This window comes from Rousettus aegyptiacus, unplaced genomic scaffold (assembly GCF_014176215.1).
Source record: "Rousettus aegyptiacus isolate mRouAeg1 unplaced genomic scaffold, mRouAeg1.p scaffold_m13_p_15, whole genome shotgun sequence".
In the NCBI taxonomy this organism is placed as follows: domain Eukaryota; kingdom Metazoa; phylum Chordata; class Mammalia; order Chiroptera; family Pteropodidae; genus Rousettus; species Rousettus aegyptiacus.
Window position 1 is genome coordinate 24902909 of NW_023416290.1, and position 19088 is coordinate 24921996.

Sequence of the window (19088 nt, forward strand, 5' to 3'; positions counted from 1 at the left end):
ACCTTCCAATACTGAATCAGGAATAAAGAATAAAAAAAATTTGAACAGACTTATTACTATTAACAAAATTTAATCAAGAATTTAAAAAACTCCCAACAAACAGAAGTCTAGGACCAGACAGCTTTACAGGTGAATTCTACCAAATATTCAGAGAAAATTTAATTCTTATCCTTGTCAAACTATATCAAAAAACTGAAGAGGAAAGAATTCTTCCAAACTCATTCTACATGGCCAGTATTAACCCTATTTAAAAAAAAAAAAAAAAAAAAAAACGAGACAAAAATACTACAAAGAAGAAAATTACAGGTTAATATCCCTGATGAACACAGATGCAAAAATCCTCAATGAAATATTAACAAAATGAATTCAGTAAGACATTAAAAAGATCATATATCATAACCCAGTGGGACTTATTCTAGTGATGCAAGGATGGTTCAACATCTACAAATTAAACAACGCAATGTATCATATAAACAAAATAAGGATAAATATCATATATCATCTCAATAGATGTAAAAAAAGCATTTGACAAAACTTAACATCTATTTATGATAAAAACTCTTAACAAAGTAGGCACTGAAGAAACATACTTCGGCACGGTACAGGCCATGTATGACAAACCCACAACATTATACTCAATGGCAAAAAGCTAAAAGCTTTTTCTCAAAGATGAGGAATAAGACAAGAATGTCCACTTTCACCACTCTTATTCAACATAGTATTGGAAGTCATACGTATTGCATTCAAACAAACAAAAAAAAGGTTACCACACTGGAAAGAAAGAAGTAAATTGTCAATATTTGCAGATGACATGCTACTATAACTAGAAAGAACTAAAGATTCCACCAAGAAACTATTATAATAAATGAATTCAGTAAATTTGCAGATTAAAATTCAGAAAACTGCATTTCTGTATACAAATGACAAATTAGCAGAAAGAGAAATTAAGGGGAAAAAAACCCCATTTACAAAAAGAATAATCCTATCCATCAAAAAGAATCAAGGAATAAATTTAACCAAGGAGGTAAAAGACCAGAACTCTGTCAAAACAGCAATGGCATTTTTCACAGAATTGGAACAAATAATACTAAAATTTATATGGAACCAAAAATAAGCCCAATTAGCCAAAGAAATCTTAAGAAGAACAAAGTTGGCAGTATCATATTCCTTAACTTCAAATAAAAGAAAACAGAAATGAACTCATAGATACAGAGAACAAATATAGATCATTGCCAGAGACGGGTGGTGTGTTAGGCAGAAAAGAGGAAGGAAATTATAAAGTACTAACCCCCAGCTATAAAATAGGTCATGGGGATATAATGTATAGCATAAAGAATAAAGTCAATAATATTGTAATAACTATGTATGGCAACAGATGGTTATTAGACTTATTGTGGTAATCATATAAGTGTTGATTCATTATGTTGTACACCTAAACTAATATATTATGTGTCAACTATAATTAAAAATAAATTTGAAATATCCATCTAAAATAAAGAATCAAAAACTAAAATCCATATTCCAAAAATTTTCAGACTTCTAGGAGAAAAATCTATTGGAGATGGTCACATTCACATATTAAATTAATAGATTAATTTTTGGCTGTTTTCATTTTGCTTTTTGTCTTTTATCATGGTATAATTAAACACCCCCATCCCCAAATTTAAGAAGGAAAATTATAAAGAACATTTCAAATAGGTTAATTCATGCTTATAAGCCAAATAAAAGGTCATCTTTTCTCTCTTCACTCCAGGCCCCAAGTCATACTCAGTTATTTTTCTATTTCGACCTCCAGAAAATGTTCTCTCAACTCTGTGTTTCGGTATTTGGTTAATTCACTGTAAGAGAAACTAAAACAATTGATTTCAAATATGTATTTATATGAACAAAAAGGCAATCTCTCATCTTATCAAAATCATAAGCTTTTAGGGCATCCTACATAGATTTACAAATAACAGTCTTTGCAGCCTTCAAACCTATGTTCTACACTATGCAACTCGAATTAGTGCTGTTTCAAGTATGTAACACAGACCTAGACATCGAAAGACTACTTTTTCCCAAAGAAAAATCACATTTATATCAATATTTCTGATTTTGCTGATTCCTTAATCTCTTGTCTTCTTATACTTCTAACTTTCTCTAGCCTAAACAGATAATCTAAAGTAGGCCTGTATAAATTAGTGCATAACATGGAGTTAAGAGATACTTCATATCTGGGCTAATAATCTATACCATGTATTCAATCTACAATTTCCTCACCTGGAAAATAACAAAAGCAAACTCTATCTTAGAAGATCATTTTGCATACTAAATTATTTAATATGTTGTAAGCATTGCATCTGGGAGAAAGTAAACCTCCAAATGTGATACAATTATGAGGATAATGTTGAAGTCGGAAAGAGGACAGACAGAAGCTATTTTCCCTAACCATTTTTTAAGAATTTATCATCCAAATTAAAGTTTGTTCAAGTCTTGCTCGCATGTTGAGGATATTTACAAGATTTCAAGACTACAAAGTCAACCAAATTCAGGATAGATACCTACTGGACAAGTAAAGTCCAATTTGGAGTGTTAGGTTATTTCTCAATAGTCCTATTAGAAGGAAATTGGTAAAGGAATAAAATTATTATTTTCACAAGGTAGGATGTGACATCATTAAAAGAGTGTCCACCCCCACCTTCTACCACTTGTGTAGTGGGGGTCTAGTAGCCTGACATTTTTTTTCCAATTACAATTGACATTCAGTATTACTTTATATTAATTTTAGGTGAACAGCACAGTGGTTAGACTTTTAAATAACTTAAAATGTTATCCCCCCGATAAGTCTAGTACCCACCTGGCACCATATACAGTTATCACAATATTATTGACTATATATTCCTATGCTATACTTTACATCCCCGTGACTACTTTTAACTGCCAATTTGTATTTCTTAATCCCCTCACCCCTTTCACCTAAATGTTCTAAGCCTTACCTTCTGGCAACCATCAGTTTACTCTCTCCATCTATGAGTTTGTTTCTGTTTTATTTTTTAGATTCCACATAAAATGAAAACATTTAGCATTTGTCTTTCTCTATATTATTTCAGTTAGCATAACAGCCCCTAGGTTCATTCATATTGTTCCAAAGGGCAAGATTTAATTCCCTTTTTATAGCAAAGTACTCTACCATCGTATATATGTACCATAGCTTCCTTATCCAATCGTCCATCGATGGACACCAGGTTGCTTCCAAATCTCATTATATATGCAGTGTTCTTTAGAGAGACAATTATTAATAGTAGGTTTAAAATAGATGACCATGCCCACCCCACCTCTTCCCCCACTGCAGATGGAGACTACCCAGGAAGAAACCATGAAAAAGAACATTGTCTCATAGGAGTGAGATCTTCTCTCAATATGAAATATTATAAAGATCAAAAACTTTGTTAAGAAACAAAGTTTCAGTCACTTACTTGTAATAACAATTTTTTAATTGCACGTTGCAACTCATTAGAAAGGTCCTGAATCAATTTAATGAAACTAAAATTATGGTAAAAATAAAAGTGCATGCAGAGAATATCACACATACTAAGCTTAGTGTTGTTTACAAAATATTGATTTCAGCAGTGTTGTATGTATGTGCACATGTGTGAAATGTCATGTGTGTGTTAGGAAATGATATATGATGTATTTCTTACTATGGGTGGCAGTGACAAAAGTCTGAAAACTACTGGCTTAGATATAGCAAGAAAAAGGTCTAATATAAAACACTCCAAGTCAGATCTTCAAGAATAAGTCTTCTTGAGAAGTTCTATGGGGAGCAGATCTGTAGACCTTATAAGAATGGACTCATATTTTGGAACAATTTCAAAGACCTATAAGACACCTGGAGGAAAATAAAGTCATGAAAGCAGCAATGATCAACTTCATATATTTTAATTTAACAATACTCTTTAAGTGGCATATTTTTATCCACAGTCTCAGCTGCCAGTGCAAGCCTTACCTAAAAGTCCCTTTTGGGAAGAAACACACTGATGTCTCCACAAAGAAACAGCAGATCTCTCCCGATTCTGCAGTCTATTTAGTCTTTCTGCTAGTCCACCTCTGTTTAATAAATTATAATGTATTAAGTTTAGTTAAAAGAAAAGCTTCAGAATGTTGCTAACATTAATATTTTATACCCTCCAAACAAAGACAAATATAAGAAATGTACGAATTTTAACTTATTTGACATTACATTGTCTTTCTAGAGGTCCAAACTTCCTAGGTCAGTAATTTATTTTTTAAAGATTTATTGCAAATTCAGTTTTCTGATTCTTTAAAATATGGGCTACTCTCAGATCAATTTGACTTCTTTTCTATTCTTTCTTAGTTTGCTCATTCCATAAACATGTACTAATTACTTATTTCTTCTTCTACCTAGTAAAACACTAGGTGTCAGAGATACAAAAAAGGCAATAAACTCTGCCACTGCAGGGGTCAGGGCTCAAAATCTGGTGGCAGACAGTAGGGAAACATTTAATTGTAAAGTGGATTCAGAGTTAGTCTATAATAACACTTGCAAGTTGTTGATAAGAACACTTCTATAAGTGGATTTAGGCATAACCTCATTATATGGACCACGGGTGGATGGACACACACACGCACGTGCGCTCGCGCTCTCTCATTCTAGTATGACTCACCATACTTCACCCATCCCACCAGACTCCAACATTTTCTTATACCTTTCCCTCTACTCCTATGCTCAAGATAGGCCTCTCCTCCCCAGCCCTAGCTCCACCATTTCCCTTTTTGGACACTGGCAGAGCAATCATCCCTAACCACTCTGTCTCTGCTGAGTACTCCCCATTATTCTCTAATCTGTCTCCCCTTTCTCTGAAATCTTGTTAGACACTAAATCCCTTCACTAGGTGCTAAGCTCCCCACCCTCCTTCTTGCCTCGAATCCCAGCTCCTAGTAGTGAAGACACAGCACTGTCTCCCCTCCCAGGGTCTTGGGCATTCCTTAAGTCATGGTTCCCCAGTTTTCTTCCCTATCCACTAACATTGCTACTGGAGTCTCCTAGTGTGCATCATCATCCTTGCCCTGTCTTAATGTAGACATATCCTAAACAGATCCAAAAACTGTATGCTTCATTGCCACATTTACTCTTTATACTGAAATGGCTTTTTCCTTGAAACTAGCTTCTAGGTTTACTTTTGTGGTAGTGCTGCCCACTAATTCTCCTTTTATCGTTTTTTTGTTTGTTTGTCTGTTTCATTGTTCTATTCTAATTTAAAACACAAAGAGACCACATATTGATTACACAGGGTTGGTACATGTCCCCCTATATGGCACATCCCAGGCTCCTTCACATGTCATGCTGGGCTCACTATGTTCAGGCCTTTGTGGTTCTTACACACACACCAGCCAGTTTCTTGTCTGTGAATCTTTGCTCTCTCATGTATCTTTGCATTTCCAAGCATTTCTCTGGTAACCATAATCATGAAAGTAATATGGCTAGTTTATATTTATTTCTATTTCCCTCTTTAGCCTATAAGTTACTTAAAAAGAAGAAGAGTAATTTACTTGTCTTAATTATGTAAGACAGCACCTGAAATACTGATGCTCAACAAAATCTGATAAACTCAAACAGTCAATCTCCATAAAGGAAGCAGTCATGTAAGCTGGTTATGACAGAAACAGTGAATGTTCAACATGGATGAACAATTCCATAAATTGTCTCCAGAACTAGGACTTCCATAATTGCTTGCAGAAATTATAATTCTATTCTCTCAATTTTCCTTCCCAAGTAAATGAGTAAGCATTTTTAAATTAACATTTCAAAGAAAGAGAAAAACTTTTTTAAAAGAGTTATTTAAAAAGGTGTAACATAACCTTAAAAGTTTCTTCTTCTTTGCTGAATTTTCGGCAGTCCTGGGATACTTCGTCTGTCTCTGGGGTGTATACAAAATGCTCTCCATAGATTTTACCCTTGGGTTTATCGATCTTTCCACAACCTGTCTTCCATCTGATCCAAAATCCATATGAAATTTGTGAGAGGATTCTGAATCAATGCACAGGATACTCTTCGAGTCATCTTTGTTTTCACTATCTGATGAATACTCCAAAATTTCTGTAGAACATGTCTGGAAAAAATTAAGAAAAATGCAATTAAATTTGAAGAACTCTGTATTCAAGTCCATATTTACATATGCTGATTATTCTACTCCCTTATGATTCTGGTCATTGAAATAACTTTATACATATAGATTCTATAGCTTAAACTTCTACTTTAACACAAAATCCAAAATAATCAAGCCATATACCAGACATTATTTCACTGACTTTACCAAATTCAGTACAAATATTTCAGTAACTAAAGAAATGTGTCACAGAGTCAGTTTTAAAAACTGAACTAGTAACACTAACCTGAATGGCTGATGATAGTCACTGTAATTTAACACCTATTGAAAAAAGTATATATTTTGGGGTTTTAAAATTTAATGTGAGATAAATAATGGTCACTATTTGTTATAAACCAAATATAAAGAAAATTGCTTCTTCAGGTGTAAAACACTTAATTTACCATAGGAGTCTCTATGAAAACTTGACTTTCTAGCAGAATTTCAATATAATTTTCCAGAGACTAGTTTTAAATTATTAATATCATCAGGAACTATATAAGAGTATGAGTCACAGCCTCTTTTTTTCAAACATTTCCTAAAATGTTTCTTTTATCTCCTACTCAAACTTCTGAACTACCAAAATAAAAATTTTTTGATACTGTATTATAAACAGGCTCTCATGTCACATATCTTAACTGGAGAGAAGAATCAAAACTTTTTTCTGTGATGTCTTCTTCTTTGCCCAGATACACACTAAAATTCTTAAGTGTGGGAGGTATTTTATTTTTCCATGACTTGGTTTCCCACATCAGACCACGTTGTTTTAACATCAACAACAATTATCCTTCAACATTCTAATTTTTCAGTGTATTATATTAGTAGCCCTTTTTAATTTAATACCTGTTTTAAAATTCAAATTAACTAAGCATATTTGTACATTTAGTTGACTATCTTCTGTACCTGGTCAATTTGTAATGTAAGTGTGGATCCCTCAAAGGAGCCCTGTCTATGGATCAATATGGACTGTGTCCCTGGCACTGTAGCAGCACTTAGCTAAATAGAGTGAAAAGGCTAGAAATATATATGGATTATCATTTGTGGGTACATGTGTATGCCAGGGCACTGCTATGTTGTGTGGCAGGAGGCAGTACTAGAGTTTTCATCATTTGTTAATCTATATAAGACAAAAGGTTTATCACATTTGGCCTTTTCTGAGGATCTTACAGTTATATCCTTTTTAAGACTTAAAAAAAAAACACACCATTCATCCCCACAGGTACAAAACACTGCTTGGGTAGTAATCTCTTACCAGGCACTTTAGAAAAAGTAAGTGAAAAAACTCAAATAGATTGGAGGAAATATGGCAGAGAAAGAGGCATCCTCAGATCTCTCTCCTTGAAACAACAATAAGCTGAACATCTAAAACTCAATAAAAAAATGCCCAAACCACACACCAGTACATCTCAGCGTGAGATCTGCAAATAAGAAATACCACACCTCAGAACCCGGGGTGTTGGGCCCTGGACTCCAAGAAATACAAAAGCTGCCTCTCCTAGCAACCTGAGATCCTGCAGGAGGAGAGGGAGAAAAAAAGGTGTGGCAACTTCCCTGGTTAGCCTTGCCTGAAAGTGCCGGGATGTCTAGCAGCCGGCAGCAGGGCCCAGTCATCACTTTGGAGCCCCAAGGGATTCATTCTAAGCAAATGCTACTGAAACTGTTGCTAACACTGACAGGGATTGAACTTAGAGTAGCAAGTGTGATCAAATATCTACAAAAAGACACCTAATGGAAATTTTAAAAAAAGCACCTTCTTTACATCAGGCTAAAGAGAGACCTTTATATAATAAATCATCTTTCTGGAAAAACAACAGAATACATTTCTATTAATGCCCAGGCACAGAAATAGTCCATTAAACACCATGAACAACCAAGATGACACGGCATCTCAGAAAGAAAAAGAAAAATCTCCAGAAAATAAGCATACAGACACAGAAATATGCGACTTAAATGACAGAGATTTCAGGATGGCACTTCTGAAAAAACTCAATAAGATCCAAAACGACTCAAAATCAACAATGTCAGGAATTGAAAAAACAACTAGATGAGCAGAGAAAGGAGACTGAAATCCTCAAAAAGAACCAAATACAACTTCTAGCGATAAAAAGGACACTGCTAGAGTTGAAAAATAAAATAGCAAGCTTGCAAAATAGAATCAAACAAATAAAGGAAAGGATCAGTGATATCAAAGACAGAAATCTAGAAATAAATCAGAAAGAAGAAAAGAGAAACTGAAGAATGAAAAATAATTTAAGAGAAATACAAGAACTAGCTGAAACCATCAGAAGAGGAAACATAATAATGGACATTACCGAAGGTAAGAAAAAGGAGCAGGGACTAGAAAGCATTTTCAGACAAATAAATAGGAAACGAGAATTTCCCAAATCTAAAGAATGAGCTAGCGCTTAGAATTTAAGAAGTCAACAAAACACCCAATTATCTCAACCCAAAAAGGCCTTCACCAAAACACATTTCATTAAAGTTATCAAAAATCAATGACAAAGAAAGGATTCTCAGGCAGCCAGGGAAAAGAAAACGGTAACTTATAAATGAAAACCCCTTAGATTATCCTCAAACTTCTCAGCGTAGACCTTACAAACCAGAAAGGAATGAAATATTTAAGCTATTAAGTAAAAAAACTACCAGCCTAGAATAATGTATCCAGCTCAGCTCTCCTTTAGATATGAAGGAGAAATTAAGACCTTTCCAGATACACAAAAATTGAGGGAATTCTCTACTATGAGACCTGCACTACAGGATATACTGAAAGGTATCAGCTCATTAAAACAAAATAACAAAACAAAACAAACAAAATACATAATTAGGAGTAAAGAGACTATCAGGCAAATAGAAACAGAGGAGTACAACTCTTACTAAGAACAGGGCATTATAAGCTTAAATAATAATAAGAGAATTGCTATAGCAAGATAGTAATGAATGTTCAGCATACATAGGAACAACATGAAATACAAATGACTAAAAAGGGGAGGATTCAAAGATGCAAATTCCGAAAAGGGAAAGAAGATAAGGCACATGCAGAAGTAAATGGATGACTGTATGTATGTATGTGTGTGTGTATGTATGTATGTATATATATATATATATATATCTCCTTTATATAATCATAATGATAACCACACACCAAAGATTCAAAACTGAAGTATATAACATAAACCAGAAGAACCAGAGACAAAACCCACAAAGCCAACTGAAATGAAAAAAAAATAGAAACACAAGGACAAGAAAGCAGTAGAAACATGGAGCTACCAGAAAACAAAAGATAGACTAGTGATAAGAAGACCTCCTATTTCAATAATAAACAGATATATAAATAGACTAAACTCACCAATAAAAAGGCACACAGTTGCAGAATGGGTCAAAAAACAAAACCCAAACACGTACTGCCTCCAGGAGACACATCTCAGCTCCAAACACAAATATAGACTAAAAGTAAAAGGGCGGAAAATGATATTACAAGCAAATGACATTCAGAGAAAAGCTGCAGCTGCAGTATTAATATTGTACGAAATAGACTTCAAAATAAAAAAAGTAAAGAAAGAAACTGCGGGACACTTGATAATGATAAAGAGAATCACGCACCGAGAAGACATAACACATAGAGAAGAATGTATAAGCAGCTGTTTGGGGATGGAAGGCTCTGTATATGTCAGTTATGTCCAGATGGTCTAATGTGTTGTTTAAGGATATTATTTCTTTATTAATTTTTTGTTTGGATGATCTGTCCATATCTGTTAGTGGGGTATTTAGGTCCCCTACGATGATAGTGTTTTGGCATGTTTCTGTCTTTAGTTCTGTTAGTAATTGCTTTATATATTTCTTCTCTACTGCACATGGAACATTCTCAAGAATTGACCATATACTGGGACACTTTTAAACTAGAGATCAACTGTAAAAAGAAATCAGAAAGAATACATGGAGATTAAACAACATGCTATTGAAGAATAAATGGGTCAGGGAAGAGATAAAAAGAGACATCAAGAGATACACAGGAATGAATGATAATGATAGTATAACATATCAACACTTTTGGGACACGGCAAAAGCAGTCATAAGAGGAAAGTTCATACTATTACAGGTCTATTTCCAAAAACGAGAATGAGCCCAAATAAACAACCTAACACTTCATCTTAAAATACAAAGAACTCATATGACTCAATAACAACAAAAAAACAAATGATCAAAAAAAAAAAAAAAAAGGCAGAGGATCTGAACAGACACTTCTCCCTAGAGGACATACAAATGGCCAACAAATAGATGAAAAGATGCTCAACGTCGCTACCTGTTACGGAAATACAAATTAAAACCACAATGAGATACCATCTCACACCTGTTAGTACAGCTATAATTAACGGGACAAGTAATAACATATGCTGGAGAGGATGTAGAGAAAAAGGAACCCTCAACTACTGCTGGTGGGACTGCAAATTAGTACAGCCACTATAGAAAACAGAATGGAGGTTCCTCAAAAAACTAAGAATTGATCTACCCAGTCCCTCTACTGGGTATTTACTCCAAAGACTTGAAGACCCATATCCGAAAATATATTTGCACATCGATGTTCATAGCAGCACTATATACAGTGGCCAGGACATGGAAGTAACCAAAGTGTCCTACAATAAATGATTGGTTAAAGAAGCTGTGGTACATATATACAATGGAATATTACTCAGCCATAAGAAAAAATGAAATACTGCCATTTGTGACAACCTAGATGGACCTTGAGATACTCATGCTAAGCGAAATAAGCCAGACTGAAAAAGTTGAAAATCTCATGATATCAATATATATGGGACATAAACCTAAAAGCAACAAATGAACAGGACAAACAGAGACTTAGGGACATGGACAATGGACAATAAACTAGTTGTTACCAGAGGGTAGGGGGTAGGGGAGGAGGGAAGAGGTAGACAGGGTAAAGTGGGTTAAATATAGAGGGATTGGGGGAGGGTGAAGTGGGTAAAGGGGATCAAATATATGGTAGCTGAAGGAAACTGGACTCTGAGGGGTAATCACACAGTAGAATATACAGATGTCCAATTTTAATGTACACTCGAAAATTATATAATTGTATTAACCAATGTTATCCTAATAAACTGAAAAAAAAAAATAAAACCTCAAAGAGCTTAGTTCCACTGTTTTACAATCTCAATTGTATACCTAAATTGCTGCAGGTAGCTGCTAACCCATTAATAAGCACTGGAGTCATATGTTTTCCTCATGATACAGCCTCTGAACAAATATTAAAAATAGGCCATAAAAAGAAAAGGGGCAGTTTAGTTTGAGAATTAAGTTCTTTGACAATGAAAACTTTTGTATATTACTTAAGAACTCCAAATTTAATTTTATTCTTTTGTTATGAAACGTCTTTTCATGTAGTACCCTAAATTTTACATCTTATTCAAGAGTAGGGTTTCTCAACCTCAGCACTGCTGCTATTTTGGGTTAGATAATGTAGTAGGAGATTGTGCATTATAGGGTTGTTTAGCAGCATTCCTGGCCTCTACCCACTAGATAGTGGCACTATCTCACCAATCATGACTATCAAAAATGTCTCCAGACACTGCCAATAAGCCTTGGGGGACTAAACCACCCCCGAGTTGAAAACCACTGTCCTAGAAAAGGGTCAACCAATAAACAATCACATTTGGCCTGTGCTACGGACGCACATGCAGAAGTAAAGGGGACACAGCATTTTGTGGGGATGGGGAGAATGGAACAAAAAAGTTATAAAACATAGTAGAAATACTGTAATCGAAGGACTGCTCAGGCTCTACAAGGAAGACATAAGAAGAACAACAAAGCCAGGTGGGGCACAGGAAAAGTGAAGAAAAAAATGCTGCCACTTGAGTCAGGATCTGCCACCTAAAGTTAATTAGGCAAAGAGGAGAAAATAACATTCCAGGGAAAGGAAGAGGCGGATCATGAATTTAAGGCCAGAGAGACAACAGCACATAAAGGAAAATATACAAGAAACAGCAAGAGAGAACTCTGGAGATAGGCCTTGTAGAACACAGCAGGGCATTTGGCTTTTCTCAGAGGTAGTAGAGGAGCCAACAACATTTTTAACAGGAGCTGACAAAATCAGATGTTAATATGGAATGATCAAACAACATTCTGAAAAATAAACTAATATGGAAGAAGGTATGCAAGCCTGCAAGTAGGGAAAGCAGCTAGCTAGAAGACTCTTCCATGATCAAATTATGATATAAGGAAGATATGAGTAGTAGTGGGAATAGAGAAGTGGACTTGAAAGAAAATGAGCAAAGAGCTATAACAACACTTGAGGAATCTCAGATGTCAGAAATGAAAGTAAAGGCAGAGCCAAAGAAGACCCCAAGAATCTAGTTCAGGCAACAAATAAAGAGAGGTGCATTTGCCTAGAAAGGGAATTCAGGAAATACATCTGGAGAGTAGTTGCTAATACTAAATCTGATTTTCATATGTTAATGTTAATGATGCCTATAGAATAGCTGAGGTAAAACTGACCAGTGGGCAGCAGCTCTATGGGTCTGAAGTTTTAGGAAATGATGTGGGATGGAAATATAATTTCAGGAACCATAAAAACAGAAACAGTGTGTGAAAGTATGAGAGAGAAGACTGTCTATGTAAATTATGTAAAAATAAGAAAGAAAAGTCTAGGAATACCATCAACATTTAAACTATTTTCAGGCGAGAAGAGACAGTAAAGTCTTTCAGATTTGAGAAAAAAGAGATTGCAGATATGAGAAATCCATGAAACCATGAAAATAGTGTACTTTGAAGTGAAGAATAAGTGTTACAAAATGGTACAACTCTGGAAAACAGTTTGGCAGTTTCTTATAAAACTAAACATACTCCTATCACACAATCCAGCAATCACACTCCTTGGTATTTATCCGAAGAAGCTAAAATGCACGTGAATGTATATGGCAGTTTAATTAATAATGCAAAGCTTGGAAGCAACCAAGATGTCCTCACTAAGTGAATGGATAAGTCAACTGTGGTACATTCAGACAATGGAATATTACTCCAGCACTAAAAAGAACTACCAAGACATGAAAAAAAACATGAAGAAAACAAATTCACATCACTAAGTGATAGAAGCCAATCCAAAAAGGCTACACACTGTATGATTCCAACTATATGACATTCTGAAAAACACAAAACAATGAAGACAATAAAAAGATCAGTGGTTGCTAGGGCTGGTGGTAGGAGGAGGTGAAATGAATAGAGCACAGAGGACTTTTAGGGCAGTGACAATATTATGTACAAAACATATGAAAGATATATGTAATTATACATGTGTCCAAACCTAGGGAATGTAAAACACCAAGAATGAACCCTAAGGTAACCTATGGACTTTGGATGATTATAATATGTCAATGTAAGTTTAGCCTTGGTAAAAAATGTACCATTCTGGTGAGTGATGCTGATCATGTGGAAGGCTAGGTATGTGTGGGGGCAGGGTATACATGACAAATCTTTATACTGGTCTCTTAATTGTAAACTTAAAACTGCTCTAAAAAAAAAATAATAGTAAGTCTTTTTAAAAAAGGAATAAATGGAAAGGTAAAGTGAAAACAGTAGACCTGAATAATTCTTTTAGGAAGCTTAGCTCTGCATATTTTATTTTCTTTTGAAGAAAGGATAGAATAAAAGGACACATTTGCTCGGCTATACGTAATTGTCAAAGTAAGTGAATGGATGTCAATAATATGACAAACCTGAAATTAAAATTATGAAAATATAAGTGTACTCCAGACTGAAGTGTGTCCTCCAACCACAACCATGAAATCCAAATGTATTTCCTCAGTGAAGAATTTAATAGCAGTAAGATTGGTAAGACTTTATAGAAGCTTAGGTAGTACTTTGGAATTTATCATCAATCCATGACAATAAATTTAAGGTAATGCTGGTTTAGGCAGTCACTTCTTTAATGAGTAATATCTAAGAATATACTGAATGCCTATTACCCACATGGTATCTAAGCTGCTATAGTTAATGCAAAGAAGTCTATCCTTGTTCTTGTATACTTACAGTCTTTCAAAACTGAAAAAACGAAAACTAAACTAAAAGTACAAAGCAATTTTTGGGTAATTCCAGATACACTGTCCATGCAGCAGATACAGGAATGGAGAAGAAAGGTCACTTGAGACAGTAGCAGCCTAGAAAGTCTTTAACCAATAAAGGAATAGCCTGACCCTGATATTATCTCAACTCCAGCCCTGCTGCCCCTCATTAGCAGGTTCCCTTAGGCAATTTTCTTAGCTTACCTATGCCTTTGCTTCTTCATCTTCAAATGAGAGATAGAAAAATACCTAACAAATTAGGCATTTAGTAAATATTAGCTATCATTTTCACCCCTATAGTAGTTAACATATATTTTGGTTTCAAATTTATATATTCTAGTTCTATATTTATTTTCTATTAAGCTTTTTTTCTTGATTTCTAATAGGATCCCTATATGAAGGACAATGAAGAATAACATAACAGGTAATGTCTTCGGTGGCCAATCGAAAAGGTAAATAATGCCTTTATCAGCAGAATAAATCATGTGTCCTGCACTAGGCATTTCTAACAAACAAAGGTTATACACATCTTCAGGAAGATAACTAGAAGCCATCACTTTAGCATCTCATATTTTAGAACTCCCCCAAGCCCATAATCCCCAATGAATGTGGAAGAGGTCTTCTCACACGGACACAATGAAGAACTACACAAGCTGTTTTGGACCCAGCCTGACAGTAAATAACTCATATTCTTTGAGAAAGGATTGTATATGTGTGTGTGCAAGTGGACACATGTGCATAGTGTGTGTATGCACGTATATGCAAACAGATGCATGTGCCTGGACTGGGGAGCAGAAGGGAAAAAAATTCAAGATAAGTTAGAGGAAACTGCAGGTTCATAAGCTCAAGTTTACATTTTATCTTTATATTGTTAGATCAGGTTAATGAGAAAGAAGAGCTATGGGTTTTGGAATGAGAAAGACTTGGTTTTGAATCTCAAACTGCTTCACTGACTCCCACTCCCATTCCTCAGTTTAAGCATCCAAAAATGGAAAAATTATACTAGCAATATTTCAAGAATTAGAGATGACTATTATATTTCAAGCACACAGAAAAGTATAAAAATATATAAATGCATGTATCCAACATCATTCTTACCACCTTTCATCAAATATTAACATGATGTAAATTTTCCTGTTTTTTAATGATGCAGTTGAAATTTCCTGTATCTCTTCTGTTCCCATTTTCCTCCTTCCTAGAGGTAACTCCTGAATAATACCCTGTTTTTACTCTTTTTTATCTCTCACACACACATACTGTATACTTTACTTTGCAAGCTTTTAATCTTTATATAAAATTATAAAATGGTATCCTCTCAATACAATTCTGAATGACTTTTTTTCATCAATATTATTTTTTATATTTATCCATGTTCATACGTCTAGCTCTATTTCCGTACTGCCCAATAAAAGAAACATGTAATTTAAAATTTTAGTGTAGCCACATTAAGAAAATAAAGTAATGAATTATAAAAAAATATTTTATTTAACCAAATATATCAAAATATTATTTTATTTTCAAGCTCTCACCAGAGTCACCTTTAGCAGTCCCTTCACAGTAATCTCAGCTTTTGCTACTATGCACTTCAAAACTCTTCCAGCTTCTCTACCCATTATCCAGTTTGAAAGCCGCTTCCTCATTTTAAGGTATTTGTTACAGCAGTACCCCAGTCCTCAGTGCCAATTTCTGTATTTGTCTGCTCAGGTTGCTCTAATAAAAAACCATAGACTACGTAGCTTAAACAACAGACATTTATTTCTGTGGAGGCTGGGAAGTTCAAGATCCAGGCGCGAGTCAATTCAGTTCCTGGTGAGAGCTTTCTTCCTGATTTGTATGGCCACCTTTTTGCTGTGTCCTCATAAGAAAAAGAGAGAGGTGGGGTGGGGAGCAATGTAGATATCTCCCTCATGTCTCTTCTTGTAAGGGCATTACTCCCATCTTGAGGGCCCCAACATCACCCAATCACTTCCTAAAGGCCACATCTCCAAATATTATCATGTTGAAAATTTGGGCTTCGAATAATTACTGCAGCAGTCAGTCACAGAACCAAAGAATGGCTATGTAGCTATGATCATAATATGCTAATGTTTAAAATGTAATAAAATTATTAATGATTCTTTTTCTTCAGTGAACTTCAGAACTAGGAGTCTCCTTGGTTAGTGATTAAATATCACAAATGATATTTATGATATGATATGAGCAAGGACTAGTTCCTGTGGAAATCAGTCACCAAAGGCAATAACATTCTAACCTGCCTGTGGCAGAAGCCACCTGCAACATATCAAAACCAAAACGTGTTCAACATTAACTCAGTTTCCAAAAAATAGCAATATTATTGTAGTAAACATCTGTCACAATTTATTTCTGACTCTTCTTTTCAGAGGACCAACCACTTATCCATGGAGAGGATAGCCTTCAACCTCCAAGGAGCCATAAGGGTGGCCTCCCATGTCTAAGCAGCCATGTGTCTACTATGATTGGACCAAAGTAGACAACTGATCAAAGCTCATTTTCTTCAGATCTAAATTGAGAGATACAGTATCTGGGAAGTAAAAGCTAAACACATAATAGTGATAAGTCTCTAAATGAAAGATCATGAGTTCTGGCTGATGAGGCTCTCAGAGCTGCCCTGAGGCCCAGAGTTCAACTTTCACCTTTATCTTAAATTCCTCAGGATACACTAACATAAATTCAATAAATTCCAATCTTCCTCTTAAACTAGGTAGATTTGTTTCCTGTTACTTGTAACCAAGAGGCTTAATTATCTGCTAAATATATCCAAACAGAGAAAATGTTCCATGAAACAAATATTTTTTTCAGTACATATTATGTGTAAGGTGTTATGCAAAATAAAATTTGATGAGACATAGCTCCATAAAGAGCCTGTCGTCAAATAAAGGAGGTATTATAAGCATGGCTCATACTAAATGGTTCAAATGACCAAAGAATGGAGTCTTTATTGTGGCTGATCTGAAACTAGCAGGCACACTGGAAGAGATAAAACCTTTCCTCAAAGGACTAGAAAGTTCTAAACATAAGAAGATGAGAAAAGAGAGAAGCAAGCACACAAGGCAGGAATGCAAAATGGTTATTAAAGACATACATACAACTCCAGACAAATGAAAGTCTAGAGTTCATGTTGAGAAATAAGAGACAATATATGAACAATATAATCCTACAGATTTGGTGTGTGTGTATGTGTGTAGAAAGAGCATATATTTCTCACATAAAGATAAATCTAAAGATCCATCATCAGTGAGGAATATGTTCTAAATTTAGTTCTTGGAATAATGATGATTTGGGGAAAATTCACTTGTATCCTTCCTATGTGGCTTCTCAGTGCCAGTGACTGGTCTGGCTCAGAGGCAAAGTCCACGCATTGGGACTTGTTTCCACTCTTAACTCCACTGATGAAATGCTCTAGCAAAGTTTTCCTAGTGTGTCATAGAGTTTTAAATGACCATAGGACTGGCACAGAGATATAGAACCAACTGACAGGAGGCTAAAATGAAGTTGCTTCTCAAAGAGGCCACTGGAGAAGAAACGATCCAAGACTCCAAGCTACAAGATGGCCTTATGGGACATGGATCAAAGTCGGAAAGGCCTCAAACTCCTGGACTCCTTGACCATTAAGGTGCATTTGTATGACTTTAGCTTCATTATAGATAATCTCCCACTGGTTGTATATTAGGAATCACCATGACTCCAAGACTTCCATTATTTTCAGGGAGTCCTTATTTTTATATTCTATAATACTATGCAGCCAAGATGATAAGAAAAAAGACCCCCCTGTTTTTCTCCCATAAAATCTGCCAGTTATTTGGTAATATATGCAACATCTGGGCAGTGGGGAGAGCAAGAATAAAATGAGAAGCACAAACATATACTTATGTGATCTGACTGGAAAAATCATTCCTTGAAATAACCAACTATAAGACCAAAAAACAGCTTACTTGACTCATATCTCATGCAAAAACAAGTCTCAAGCCTTTGGTTTTAGCCCAGGAGGAAAGGTATGTGTGGGTGGTTCAGTGTAGACACTTTCTGCACCCGCTGCAGTGAGGGCAGGTGCTGGCTCTGCCCTCACTTGCAGGGCCAGGCGTGCTTCCCCAGGCCACATCCTGTAGCATACCAGTTTCTGCTTTCTGAGAGCCCACCCAATTACTGACTAGGCCTACATCTGCCCCGTGGGCTCTTATGAGATCACTGAGAGTCCAGTTATGCTAAATTCACCATGTTAATCCTGGGTTCAGCCTTCCTTTCTTAAAGTCACACCACAAATGAGAACAGTGGCATCTTAAGGAAAGAACAAGAGAATCATAAGGCCCTGTCTGCTTAGAAATTTTTAAATCCACTAACAACCACTAAATGTTTTAAGAGAGTTTGGAAGTGGAACAACAGCAAAAATCCTACAGAAGATATGCTATGGCAGCTGTGGCAAGTCAACTCACTAAAACTAAACAGCTCTTAAAAATTAAGGGGCATGAAAGAGTACTGGTGTACTGATAAACCAGCAAATTTAATTAGCAAATGCCTTCATTTTCATTCCCAATTCTAAAATGAAATTCATTTATTTAACTAATTAACTGAAGGTCTGCTATGTATCAAGAATCATTCTAGGTACAATGGATATAGTGGGGTTGGGGACACTAAAATACTTACTGATGTGATCTTTAAATTGTAGTGGAATCATAGCACGCAGACACACATCTTAAATAACATAGGCTATTCTCTGGCTATTTATCAAAAATCACACTGGTTGTGTGAAAAAGGACAGCAAGACCACAAAAAATGGAAGAGTATATATCAGACTCCCAGCTGCTAACAGAATTTTATTTTCTATTAGGATTAAAAATAAAAGCAACACAATTCT

General features: G+C 35.2%; 1 protein-coding gene across 1 annotated transcript in view; it reads right to left on the reverse strand.

The window, feature by feature from the left end:
• Positions 1 to 19088, reverse strand: part of SPIDR (scaffold protein involved in DNA repair) — a 379872-nt gene that overhangs the window by 217626 nt on the left and 143158 nt on the right. The window contains 2 exon segments of the mRNA XM_036232728.1: positions 3986 to 4086; positions 5860 to 6110. Of these exon segments, the coding sequence (XP_036088621.1) occupies positions 3986 to 4086; positions 5860 to 6110 (352 nt within the window).